Source organism: Panthera tigris, chromosome D1 (assembly GCF_018350195.1).
Source record: "Panthera tigris isolate Pti1 chromosome D1, P.tigris_Pti1_mat1.1, whole genome shotgun sequence".
Lineage (NCBI taxonomy): Eukaryota > Metazoa > Chordata > Mammalia > Carnivora > Felidae > Panthera > Panthera tigris.
The window spans coordinates 71,634,403-71,647,707 of record NC_056669.1 but is presented as its reverse complement, the minus strand read 5'-3'; the positions used below and the strand labels follow the sequence as shown (position 1 = coordinate 71,647,707).

The 13,305-nt window shown below is 43.5% G+C and overlaps 1 protein-coding gene across 17 annotated transcripts in view; it reads left to right on the top strand.

Annotated features, from left to right (window-relative positions):
* SOX6 (SRY-box transcription factor 6) overlaps positions 1-11,027 on the top strand; it is a 398,531-nt gene extending 387,504 nt beyond the window's left edge. For all 17 annotated transcript variants that reach the window (XM_042959663.1, XM_042959670.1, XM_042959669.1 and 14 more), the window contains one exon: positions 4,245-11,027. In XM_042959663.1, the coding sequence (XP_042815597.1) occupies positions 4,245-4,548 (304 nt within the window). In that variant the 3' untranslated portion in view covers positions 4,549-11,027. The remainder of the gene's footprint in view (positions 1-4,244) is intronic.
* Positions 11,028-13,305: the final 2,278 nt, after the last annotated feature.

Here is a 13,305-nt window from a genome sequence, read left to right as displayed (position 1 = left end):
GCGTGACCTTTACAAGCTGTGTTTCATTGATGTGTTGGGGAGTGATTGAAGTAGACTTAAGAATTTAGTAGAAGAAATGGAGAGAGTGAATATACACAATTTTTCAAAAAAGTTTTGCTTTAAAGGAGATCAGAGAAATAGAGCAGTAGCTGGAGGGGGATTCGGGTGAGTCAAGAGAGAGTTTTTGTTGTTTTCTGTTTTTAAAGTGGGAGAGATTATGGCATGTTTATGTGCCAATGGGAATGATCCAGGAAAGAGGGAAAATTGATCATGCAGATGGGAGAGACAATTACTGGAGAGAGATCCTTAGTGAGAACAGAGATTCAGTGCACACACGAAAGGGTTGGCCTCCCATTGGATTATGAGTTCATTCAAGATACAGAAAGGCAGGCAGAGAGTTAGGAAAACAGAGGTAGATGGGTACATGTGATGATGGGAGCTTTTGAAAAACTTCTTCTGATTACTTCTAATGTCTCCATGAAATGGAAAGTCAGGTCATCAACTGAGAGTGAGAATGTGGGAGAAGTTGGACATTTGAGGAGAGTTGAGAAGGTATGAACTAATTATCTAGGAGAGTAGAAGAAGGAGTGGCTTAGGAAATAGTACAACATGATGGCTGAACAGCACCAGAGACCAATTTAAAATTCATGCTCAAAAATTCAGACTAGTAATCATGGAAATGTGCTTTCTGCAGCCAAGTTCAGCTGTGTGGGAGTGGTCACAAGTAGGCAGGGAGTTCAAGATTTGCCATGTAAGAGGAGAGAGTATGTACAAGATAGTGACTAACCACAGAATTGATATTGGGTAAAGAGATAAAGTCAAGGCACAAGAGGGAGAGAGAAGGGCAGTGAAAATTGGTTGAAGAGATCAAGGAATTGTAGATGCTCATAAGGTGGGAGAATTGTTGAATTGTTCTTCTAGAGAAAGAAAACTAGAAAGAAAAGATGTGGTGGTCAGACAGTGGGATGTTTAAAATAGAAATTAGGGGTGCGCCTGGGTGACTCAGTTGGTTTAGCGTCTGACTTCGGCTCAGGTCATGAAATCACGGTTTGTGAGTTCGAGCCCCGCGTCAGGCTCTGTGCTGACAGCTCAGAGCCTGGAGTCTGCTTTGGATTCTGTGTCTCCTCCTCTCTCTGCCCCTCCCATGCTTGGGCTCTTTCTTTTTCTGTCTCTCAATAATAGATAAACGTTAAAAATTTTTAAATAGAAATTAGGGTGGGGTTACAGCTGGAAATGACAAGGTCTGCTGATATAGGGAGGAGGCCAGATCATCACAGCAGAGAGGAGGTCACAAAATTGAGAGAGCAGGGTGTTGAAATTACCACTTTTGTAGATAGTGAGACATCAAGAATTACGGCAGGAGAGCCAGTGGCAGTAAGCCAGGAGCTAACATCGTTAAGGAATGAGGGGGGCTGACCAGGCAAGAAGTAAGTACATAGGGGGTCAGTGGGTGACTTAGTCTGGTATCTCTCTACCACCAGTAGTAGGCTTTTGAATATCATGTGCCTCACCACAGAAAATAAGTAATATGGATGTTTTGTTTGTCTCTTTGTCTGTTTTTAATGTTCCATTACCGACTTAATGTCCAAATACTGTACTGTTAAATATGTGGAGCCCAGTTTAGAAGAGTTTGATTCTGATTCATATTGCTAAATAGTTTTCTGATCGTGTGTGAGCTTGCCATTCTCACCCTTGTCTCGATATCCAGTGGAGAATTTGCAACATGAAGAAAGGGTTCAGCTCCTGGCTGTGGTATGTATATGGCCTTGGACAAACCATTTAAACTCTCCAACTTTTCCAACCGTTTAAACCAACCAACTTGGTTGGTTACTTCATCAATAAAAGAGGAGAAGTAATATTTGCCTCTTAGGCTTATTGTGAAGGTCGAAGATAATGTGAAAATATCTAGTCATTGTCCCTAGCACTTAATAGGAGCTCAGTTCAAATGTATTTAGTAAATAACTACATCTAGATATTTTGATTGTAAAATACTGCAAAACTGGCCATCTATTCTTTCTGAAAAGAAAATGTCCTTTATGAAAAGAAACTACCACTTGGTAGTTGGTGCATGGTATGTAGAGTTTATGTTATAGATTAGCTCACCAAATCGGGAAATCTGTAAAATGGGTTAATATTGCAATAAAAGTTTTTACTCTACACTCATTAGGTGATTAAGGCAAAAATATTTTCATTGCAATTATCCAAGTTCAGTAAAAAATTTAATAAGGCATTCCCTGCCTTGGGCAGGCTAGCATGAAATTTAATTTGTGCTAATTTGCCCAAAAGTTAGGAAGCAGACGTATTCTGTTTTTAGAATTTGATCCTATGAGAGTGAAACCAGTATTTTCTGAGGTGTCTCTATGCATAGATATGTATTCCTCTATCATCTCCTTCAGGCGATCAAAGAATCACCATGAGCCTCATAAAAATGGATCAACATCAGGTGCTTAGTATCAACTGGGTACAGGCAGGCTCTATAGAAATCGGGAATTTTTATGAGACATACTGAGCATAGTGTGTTTGTGTATTGAATATCTATAAAGGAAAGAGTGATAGAATTCAAGTCAGGTGACCTAGATTCAAAGGCTGCCGCTGCTGGTTATTGCTTGCTTTTAAGCAAGGCCTTATTTTCTTCCTCTGTAAAGTGGGCATGACAGTACCTCATGGGGTCGTCATGTTAGTTGAATAAGGTAATATTTGCTATGAAAGTGTCTGCTATGTTATGTTGGTCAGAGGTTAAGGAATCCAGATTATGCCTTCTGGGGATAGGAAGAGGTTGTCAAAGATAGCATTATCAGGTATCTCCGAGTGATTCTAGGTCATCTCCATCATTTTTCCTTCGACCAGGCTGGAAGACATGCAGGGCTCTTTGAGAAAATTACTCTGGACATGTCAAAGAATCGCTGGTAACTGAGCCACTTCTTCATGGGTTGAGGGTATTTTTCCGTCAGACTGAGGTGGTTAGAGAGTTTCAATGATATTTTAGAGGGTCCGTAAGAACCATTCAAGTGAAGGACTGGCCTGAAGTGTCGTGAGTGTTAAAAGGTGAGAGGACCTTCCAAGACTTCCCTGACCCCAGCTCTCATAAATATCTGGAAACTGAAGCTCAGAAAGGATAGTCATCAGAAAGGAGCCTGCCAGTACCCAGTTGATACTAAGCACCTGATATTGATCCATTTTTTTATGACGCTTATGGTGATTTTTTGATTGCCTGAAGGAGAAGATAGAGGAATATATATCCATGCATAGAGACACCTCAGAAAATACTGGTTTCACTCTCATAGACTCAAATTCTATGAAATGAGTTTAAATTGTAATTACTGTCCATTAAGGCCGAGGAACACTTGGTAAGCATTTCACCCGTGAGAATGTTGTTTCAGTCATAGTCTCTGAGCTAGGTAGTAGGTCTTCAATTCTTTCAACCCATTACAACGTCTCAAGGGAGATTGAGAGGCAGATAGCCATGTGTCCCTGTAGAGGGAGAAACTGACCTTCATAAAGGGTTTGGTAAGTGTATTTGAACTAGAGTACCATTGGGACCCGGCCTTGGCACCTGCTGGCATCCAGGATGAGGCAATGGGTGTTATTCTGATAGGCTCCCTGCACTTCACTCCTGACTCCTCCAACCCAGCTCCAGCCCAGACATCCAACATGATCCTTCCATGATAATGAAAATAGAAGCTCCTTAAAGGAGCATCCTTACAAGTTCAGCCACAGAAATAAGTAGATATTTGCATGGATACCAAATCTATGCTTTGCTAAATCTGACTCCCTGGGACATACTTGATCCTTTCTCGTCTTGATCTTCCCTTTGTACAGTTCTCAAGCCAAGGTGGAGACACAAGCCTGCTTACCGGTGTCATTAAAATATGTCTAATGCTGCGGATCTTAAGAAATGATCTCACATGTAACTTTGTGGAATTGACTACAGCATTTGTTTCAAATGCACTTCAAATGCCAAGTGTTAGTCGAGCTTTGCCATATTTGTAATGCTGTAAGAACCCTGCTTTTAGGTTTCGAGACCATCAATAAGTTGCTCCATTGTATTGCTTACTGCCCAATCGTAGCATCTGGGCGATTTGCAGGACTCCTCCAGGGAGCACCTTTGTCACGTTTTGTCATGTGCTTAGAATGTCAACAGAGCCCCCTTTTGGAATGTGTGGGAGATGAATTCCAATGCCACACGGAAGAACGTGTATACAGATATTTCCCCCTGTTTCATTTTATTTTTTGAATCTATACAGGCAACAGCCTCAGATTCCAATCACCACAGGAACAGGTGTTGTGTATCCTGGTGCTATTACTATGGCAACTACCACACCGTCACCTCAGATGACATCTGACTGCTCTAGCACCTCGGCCAGCCCAGAGCCCAGCCTCCCAGTCATCCAGAGCACTTATGGTATGAAGACAGACGGCGGAAGCCTAGCTGGAAACGAAATGATTAATGGAGAGGATGAAATGGAAATGTATGACGACTATGAAGATGACCCCAAATCAGACTATAGCAGTGAAAATGAAGCCCCGGAAGCTGTCAGTGCCAACTGAGGAGTGTTTGTTTGCTGAATTAAAATACTTTGACATTTCACCTCCCCTCCCCCAACAAAAAGTTCTTAAAGAGCCCGCATGCATTTGTGGCTCCACAATTACATCAGCAGAATGGTCTTAATTGTTTCGTAAAGTGTGAGACAGATTAAGTTTTTCCTGATTTTTCATGAACTTGAGTTTTTGTCGTTATTGTTATTGTTGTTGTTGTTGTTTTTTTAATTTAGGTGAAGACATATTAAATATGAGACACCAGGACTTGAAAACTTATCTCAACCCATAGCTGTCTTACAAGTCTTATATTTTTGTCTTACTTTTTTTTTTTTTTTCTTTTGGATGTTGATAAAGGTTTAAGTTACTGTTTTAGATGGGGTTAAACATTCTCACTCAGGTATGCTGTGCCGGCCTACAGGTTGTGAATGTGTTTTTATTCTGAATTCTTTTAGAGAACAACTAAGGATTTCCTATCGTGAAACAGAACCAGTCCACAGCGTGCGCAGCTGCGTGCAGAGCATATTCAAAAGGCCTCAGAATTCCATTGTTTCCACGTGTAGAGTTCAACTCTGAATGTGCCAAACTTTTTCATAACTTTTGAATCTTAATATTTTGAAAGTCTTAAAGGAGACACTGCAAAGTCTTAGACAATCTTTGGCATCTTAAGATAACACAACAAACCACACATTTTTCTTTTCCAGAAAATGGTAAAGTACTCAGGAATCTGGAGACAAGATATTGTAAGGAATGAACAAGGTTGCCACAGTGCAGGTACCCAATTGTGTTTGCCTCTTGACGTGCCATCCACGTGTGACGCGTTATACCGCGCGCGCACCAGAGCGATCACCACACCAGATACCAACCTGGTGGTCTTCTCTGCCTGAGACCACCTCTCACTACATCCATTATCCCTTTGCCTTTTAACCCTGACATTCAGTCTTAACACGTTTTCTCTTAAATTATTCATTCCAGAATGTCAAGGGTCCACTTACTATTTATTTGAAAAAAAAAAAAATGTTTGTGGCATTAATTTAATAATTCTTGTTTTTCACCCTCCTTTCCTGAAGACCTTTTCAGCCCCTTTCACCTCCTTCTCCTGCTAGACACAAAAGATGCACACAGTGATTTTATGTCCCCAGCGCATCTGGACGCATTTCTGAAACAAGATACTATTCAATACTTCTACTGGTTTTCAATGTAAACGTATATCTGGCTGCAGGGCTGTGTGTTTGGATACAGGTGTAAGGTCTTACACTTCAACAGATATGCCCCCGAGGTTCTCTGTGACCTCAGAAGCTTTGCCAGAATCCCCTCTAATTCAGTTGAGCAGCAGTGGTAGGATCTGCGTCAGCGGTGTTTCCCCCAAATGCCATTCAGCAGCAAGGGTCAGCAGTGGTGACCGCCAGGCAGGAGAGTCCTGCAGCCAAACCCAAAACCCAAGGTTGTGGACCATGGAGGAGGCTACAGTGATGCTGTCACGGGCTGGCATCTTCGCACGGAGTTGCCTTGTCACATCTGGTGCATCTAGGGAGTTTTTTGTTGTTGTTGTTTTGTTTTTTGGGTTTTTTTTTGCAAAATCCCCAGGATGCAAGAAGCCACATGACAGCCTCCAGGCAAAGATAGAGGCAAATAGTCATGATACATCCAGAGAATGAAAGAAAACCATAGGGAAGGAGAAGGAGGGGAAATACATTCCCTATATGGGATGTTCCTACTGTTAACTCTGGGGAACGGACGACTTCTGGGGCAGCAGCTGAGCTCCTCTGGCTCACTCCCTCCCTCCATCCATGGCCACATGGGGGGCATGCCTCCCTGTGAACCAGAGTAACTGCACTGGTCACACAAGGATTTCTCTGGAGATGTGCTGATGGGCTGGGAGGCAGTGAGGTTTCATTCCCCATCTCCTAACTCCAGGGAGCTCGGCCATGCCATTTTGACCTTCCTGAAACCAGGACTGACTGTCTGTGGGGTGGGGGAGGGCCTCACCCGGAGTGGTTCAATGGGAAAATGTCAGTTAATGGGACAGTTCACTTCATGGGACAACCCAGAATCTCACCACCAGGACATAGGAACGGCCCCATCAGATTTCTTGAGCCATTTTGTCACTTGGAAGAAAATAGTGTACCTTCATATTTATTTAAAGAGTGCTCAAGGCCATACCTAATAGCAATAAATAGGTCTAGCCAAGATGTTACTGGCTATGTCATTAGCTGGGAGTGCTCTCCATAAGCTGATTAAGGTACTGATAGGAATGTTTTGTTCTTAGTATTGGTTGGGGATTGGAACTTTGTTTTTGTACATTTATTTCAAATGAGGAGGAGGTCATTTTTTTCTCAAAAGAAATGAATATTTATTATTGTTTTACTGATTTCTGTTGATTATATATACCTCTCCTCCTCGCTTCATTCTCAACGTTTTTTCCTTTCTCTTGGACTCTTGCGTTTGCTGTCTCCTCCTCTCTCTTCCTTTTTTATTTTGTCGCATAGGTAGAGTGCTGTATGGCTAGCATTGTATTGTATGTAATTAATTTTGCACAAAGGCAAACATTTAGAATAGTAGGTTAATTTTGTTTGTTTTTTATGACCATGCCAAAATAATATTCTGGGCTGGTGGAGAACAAAGGACTGTTCTTTAGGACTGAAACTTGATTTTGCTTGTAGTTAAAAAAAAAAAAAAAGAAAAAGAAAAAAAAACAACAAAAAACACACACACTCACAGATGTTGTTTCGTAAGTGTTATAAGCACTGGATATAAATGGTATTTTTTATCACTTCTGACTAATGTGAAACTTGTACGAAAACTACACGAACAAAAGTCATCTGTTTCGACTCGTGTGGGCTTGCCTCACAGTTGCCGGATTTGAGTCATTTTTATGTCTTGTTATTTCATTTATTTATGCAAAATACATGTGTGTATGAACACTTTGTTTTAGCTCCAGCTCTGCCTCAGTACTGGGGTGCAGTCACTTCTGGCCATGTTCTTAAAAGTGAAAGGCTATTCAGGAATGATCTGATTGTAAACGTCTCTTTCATTGGGTCAAACGGCGATGCTGTATTTGAATCTAAATTCTGTGCATAAGCAGTTTACTCTATTTATTAGCCAAGTTTGGCTCTAAATATCCATGGAAATTAAGAATGACAATCATAGGGATCACTTCGTTTTATTTTCAGTGGGGCTTAAACAAAGTTTTTATGACTCTACCATCTCATTTTAGATTTTTCTAATTGTGTAAATATAACATAGAAATAGAATTTATTTTTGGTTCATGAATACGTAGTGAAATATAAGTTACGTATTTCCTTTTTGTTCTCTCTCCGTATACCTTGGTCCAGACTAGAAGTTGACGAGTCAGTGTACCTCATGGGGATAGTGAACTAGCAGCCGCAGTGAGAGAGCAGTGTTCCACCCGCAGCTGGGGAAGCAAAACCCTTCACTCGGGTTCCCAGCCAGTTTAGAACCCACTGTCCACAGGCTCAGACTTTTACTTATTTTTTTCTCATAGAAAGTCGATGAATTGATTATACTAAATTTCCAGTACAGCTGGGGAAGAGTCAATTTGCTTTTGTAAATCCACATAAATCTTCTAAGGTAGTTCTGTGACCATTTACTAGCAAGAAGCATGAATGCCTCCGAGATTGACCATTAATAAAAGTCCTACCATGCCAATTAGATTAAAGAATGCTAATCAACTGTTTTCAGTGCTTCCTATTTCACAGTATCTTCACATCAAAGAAAAACCATCTCCATGTTGTTAAAGAACTTACAGGATCAGGATTTTCCTTGTCACTTAGGATAGGGACACTGGCGCACAATCCTCTCCTAAAAAAAAAATGGACCATATGGGACAGGAAGGAAGGAAGGGAAAGGAAGGAAGGAAGGAAGGAAGGAAGAAAAGAAGGAAGGAAGGCAGAGAAAGGAAGGGAGAGAGAAAGAAAAGGTCAATCCATGGACAGGAGCAGCCAGGCAGGCGGTTTCTCTATTTCCTTGGCAGAGGCGATGCAGTACCTTCTCCAGGAAGGTAAGAAAGTTATGTCGTTTTCACGTGTATTCAGCTCAGTCTTCCAGGAGCACATCAGTCTGCTTCATTTGGTGTTTGAGACTCGCCAGCCTTGTCCTCAGGCCCGATTCATTATGCCAGGGTCCTGACACAGTCTCCCAGGCCAAGTTCTAAATTGAGGTGTGGGCTCACAGTGCTGTTGAGCTTGTCAAATTCTGGCCTCCCCTGCACATTAGCCCCACTGGAGCCTGGGGTGTTTGAAAAGGGTGTGATCACTCCAGGGCTGAAATTAAAGGCTTCTTTCTTTTCCTTATGAAGCCGGGCTGCTTCTTCGGAGCACACCCTCCCAAGCCAGGAGCACCAGGCACTAGCTGAAAGCAGGGATTATTCCGAGGAAGCCCATCTACCCCCAGTAGGAAGGCAGCCTGGTCACTTGAACACCACAGGCAGAGGCTGCTTCTCCCAATTTACTCATTCTGCAAAGAGCTGACCTCGACCTACTCATTAGGGAAAGGAGAAAGAGTCACTTAGTAGTTTTAAACCATATGAGAAGTCCTGTTCCAAGTGCCAACGACTACAACGAATGCAGCTAGAGGAATGTATTGAAATTATTACTGGGTCTTCCTTTCTAATGAGAAAAATGACAAAAATGGTTGCTGTAGCCTTGCCTGATTTTGTACACGTTTGTCCAAGGACTGAGTTGGCACTGAAGCTCACTTCTCAAAGTATAATAATATTGTATGACCTCATCTGTCCCTTTACAGAAACACCTGCATCATTTCCTTAAGCCATCTGCCCCCTGACATGTCTTCTTCCTTAATAAACAACTTCTATCTGTTACTCCTGCTGATGACGTTCTGTTTCTGATGCCATATACTGTTGAGCGTAACCCTCTGCTAATATCGTTGCAAATATCGATACGCAAGCACATTTCCTTTTCATCCCCATCCCATCTTTCCTTCTGGGGACAGATTGCTTTCCAAAAGCTCATGAACAAGTAGTGGGAATGCTGGTACCTTTGGGGCAGGGCTAGAGGAGGGGGTGGGGGTGGGGGACAGAAAGGTAATGCTGAGTTCAGATACTCTTCCGATTGGAGTCCGTGGCTATATGAACGCTTGACGGTAACTCAGTGACATATCTTGCTCAGTAGTTTCTTATTCCTGAAGAACCACAAGCATAAGGTGAGGCCTCAGTGCTGGTGCTCTTGGAGTATGGGGAATGTGCAAATATTTAACTGTTTTGTATGCTGCACATTGCAGATCTGCTCATGTGCATTCTCCGTTCGTCTTCCTTTGTCATACGTGTTTTTGCTTTTTTTTTTTTTTTTTTTTTTGGAAAGTGCAGTCTTTATTGTACCCTTCTTCAGCTTGTAGCAAATTAGAATGCTTAGCATTTATGTTCATTCATTATTGTATTTGCCATGTAAAATTTTTATTACCTTAGACAAGCTTATAAGCTGTTACTACATAACTTATCTTACTGTAACTCTTTTATTTCCCGACCTTGTAATTTGTTTGTGATGTATATTGTGAGATTGTATTCTATGTTAATTTAATCAGCACAATTCACTGACATGCTGGACTGACATGCTGGCTGCTGTTTCAAAGTGTAAAGTTTGTGTAGGGCTGTTGGGACAACTGTGGCTTGTTGTTGAGGTACTGTGCAACACTGCGGGTGTGGCCCTTAACGATGCTAAGGGCATTCACTACACCCTCGAGCAAATTTAACTGCAGATTTTCTTTGTAGAAATTCTATGTATAACGCAGGTACCTACTTGGCCCATGGCTGGTAACTATTTGGGCAATTAGAAAAACAAAAAAAACAAAAACCATAAAAACTAGTGTCTATTGCTGCTTTGAATATGTTTGAAAGTCTGAAAATGTAAATAATTTATCAAAAAAAAAATCTTGTACAGTCCAGTGTAAAGTTTTTAAATGACCTTAAGGGTTACCATCACATCTCTCTCACACTCTCCTCTTAATCATGGAAAAAAAAGTTTGCTAAGGATTAAAGAAATGGGGGAAAAAAGAATATCTTCAAATTTAAAGGAATGAATCATTGTTCTTAGCTTTGTTGCATACACACATTTCTTGGATTTCGTTGTGCAGTATTGACGTGAGATAAAACTCAACATTGAATAATCTTTCAGTGGTACTTTTCAAAGTCTTCCCCTCCTCTGCCTCATAATTAAGGGAAAAGACAAAATTGAAAGACGCACTGTCTTTATCTATCCTGGTGTATGTTGGCACCTTAGCTACTTTTTTTTTTCTTTTTGCACAAGGTGCTTTCCTGATATGTTAAACATGCCATCTTTGGGTGATAATGTATATGCCATGAAGGGGCCCCGGCCCCTCAGGGGAGTGTCTATAAGAACCTGCCTATTTATGCTCATTTACCTCAAGACTGTCCTCTCTACCCTTAATCTAGTCGTCATCACTCCATCTTTTGTACTGCTGTTGACACTTACAAATTAAAGATAAATTTTGTTTTATGACCTCTGTGTACGGCCTTGTCTGTGCCCTGCAAAGTGTTCCCGCCATGGAGCCCGGTAAGCCCCAGGCTTGCCCCCACCTGCTGCTGGAGCCTGCAGAGCTCTCCCTCTCCCTGCCCTTGCTTCTGCCCTGCTGGGAGGTAGGTCCCAGAAAGCCTCCAAACCCCTGAGAGCCTGGAAAGACTTGCCTGCTTTTTTCACTGTGGAGCATACACTGCTGTAGCAGGAAATGCTTGTGGATTGAGACGGTAGGAACAGGATCCAAGGTGGATTTTTGTCAAGAGAAGATGAGAGAGAATGTCACTTCCTATTTGCCTGACTTCTGCGTGACAGTGAAACAGTTTATAGAAGCTCCCAGCATCCTGGGGTATGAACAAATCTCAAGGGCCAGCCTCTCATCTGACACCAGCCTCCACAAGCCCAGCAGCCAAGAGTGGAAAATGCCACACTTCTGGAACCTTTGCCTCCACGGTGGTCGGGAGCAGTTGGCTGATTATTTCTCAGTCGCTTCTGCCTCGGAGGAGGAGAGCTCCCATCCCATTGTGCAGACCGGAGCTGGACCCGGCGTGAAACTCTGCTCCAAATGATACCAGCTCCTAAGAGTCTAAGGGATGGAGGTGGGGTAGTGGGCTGAAGGAGCCAGCCCAGCAAGGAGACTGGCCAAACCAGCCCCACCAGTGCTGTGGATGCCAGAGGTTAGTTACCAACACCCGAAGAGAGAAACAAAGGGTGGGGTGGGGGTGGGGGGTGGCCAGCAACTTCTTTTTTGGTATTTCCTATGAAAACTGAGTCGTTGGAGAAACGACAAGGATTTGTGGAACTTTTCTTTATCACAATCAAATCGTAAGTTTGGTACAGCTGTTAGAAGGCCTGAAAGCTTAACTTTCCACGGCCCTCCTTCCTGGTGTGGGTCCTTCAAAGGCCTGGTAAACATAGGGCAATGCTGTGGAGTCAAACCAACCTGGCTCTGCCACTTGCCTGCTGTGTGATCTTCCCCAAGTGACTCCAGAGTTTTCTCCTCTGGAGAATGGGGTGAAAATCCCTACCTCTCAGGGCTGGGGGAATTAAATAGCACGAACAGGCCTGCACACAGAGCGCATGGAGAAAGCCTGCCTCCATTGATCAGAGGATGTCTGAGCCGGGGGTAGGGTGGGGGGTGGGGTGGGGGGTGGAGCATCAGTGTCACTGGCGGAGCAGAGTGAGGGGCTTGCCTGAGGCCTAACTTCCTGGTCACAAATGGTCACACAACCTTCCTCCCAGCTGGCGCCCGGGGCCCCAGGTGTTCTCCTTCCCAGGGCACCCTTGCTACTGCCTCGGGTCTTCTTTCTAAAACACAGATCTGCTCCGTCTCCCCTCTCTTCTCCTCTCTTAAAGTCTCCCGGCTCTCCAGAGCTGACCGGGCCAAATCCAAACTTTCTCCCCACACGGTCCTGCGTCTGCGCACCTGCTGGCCTTGTTTTCTGCCCAACACGCCTGCAGCTTCTCCCCCTACCCTCGCACCCCTCAGCCTGTCCTCCTCCCTGGGGCTCTCACTTCTCCCTTCACGTGGATACATCTGTCCCCTTGTCTCTTTGGGGAATTCCCACTCGTCTCTCAAAGCTCACCCTAGATACCACCACCTCATCAGGCCTTGCCTCGTTTGCCAGTTTCAGGCTCTCCCTCAGGGCTCCCAGGGCACACTGAAATGACCTCTAGGACCGAGTTTCCTGCATTGTAACAATTTGTTTCTGTGTCTATCTTTTCTGCTAGATGACGGGCTCCTGAAACCAAGGACTGTGCCTTGGCCCTCCCAGCTTCCAGCACAGTGCTTGGCGTATAGTAAGTGCTCAATGCTGTTTGTGGAATTAATGTGTGAATGGGGGCAACCTGGCCTCCGTGCGTGGTCTAGATGCCTGTGATTATCAGGGTCTTAGATGGTGGGGATGAGGGAGCCTGTGGAAGTACCTTGGCACTAGTCTCTTTATCTGGAGGAAAATCTTAGTTAAAACATCTCTGATCGTTCTGTGGGAGCCATTGCCAGTCAGCATGATGGGTTTTCCCGGTCAGGCATTAAGAACCCCCATGCTTTGGGAAGGACCCACATATTGGACAGTCAAGTTTCCAAGCCTAGAGCCACTGCTGTGTCCTTCCTGTGGGTATCGGAAGGACAGAACAGAAAGAGGAAGTTTTATTGGTTTGCCCTACTCTTCCTTTGACATCGAGGGATCTAAGAATGCCCTCCACTCTGCCCAGGTTCCAGGGGTACTGGGATGCCTGGCCCCTGGGCCCTCATCGTGGG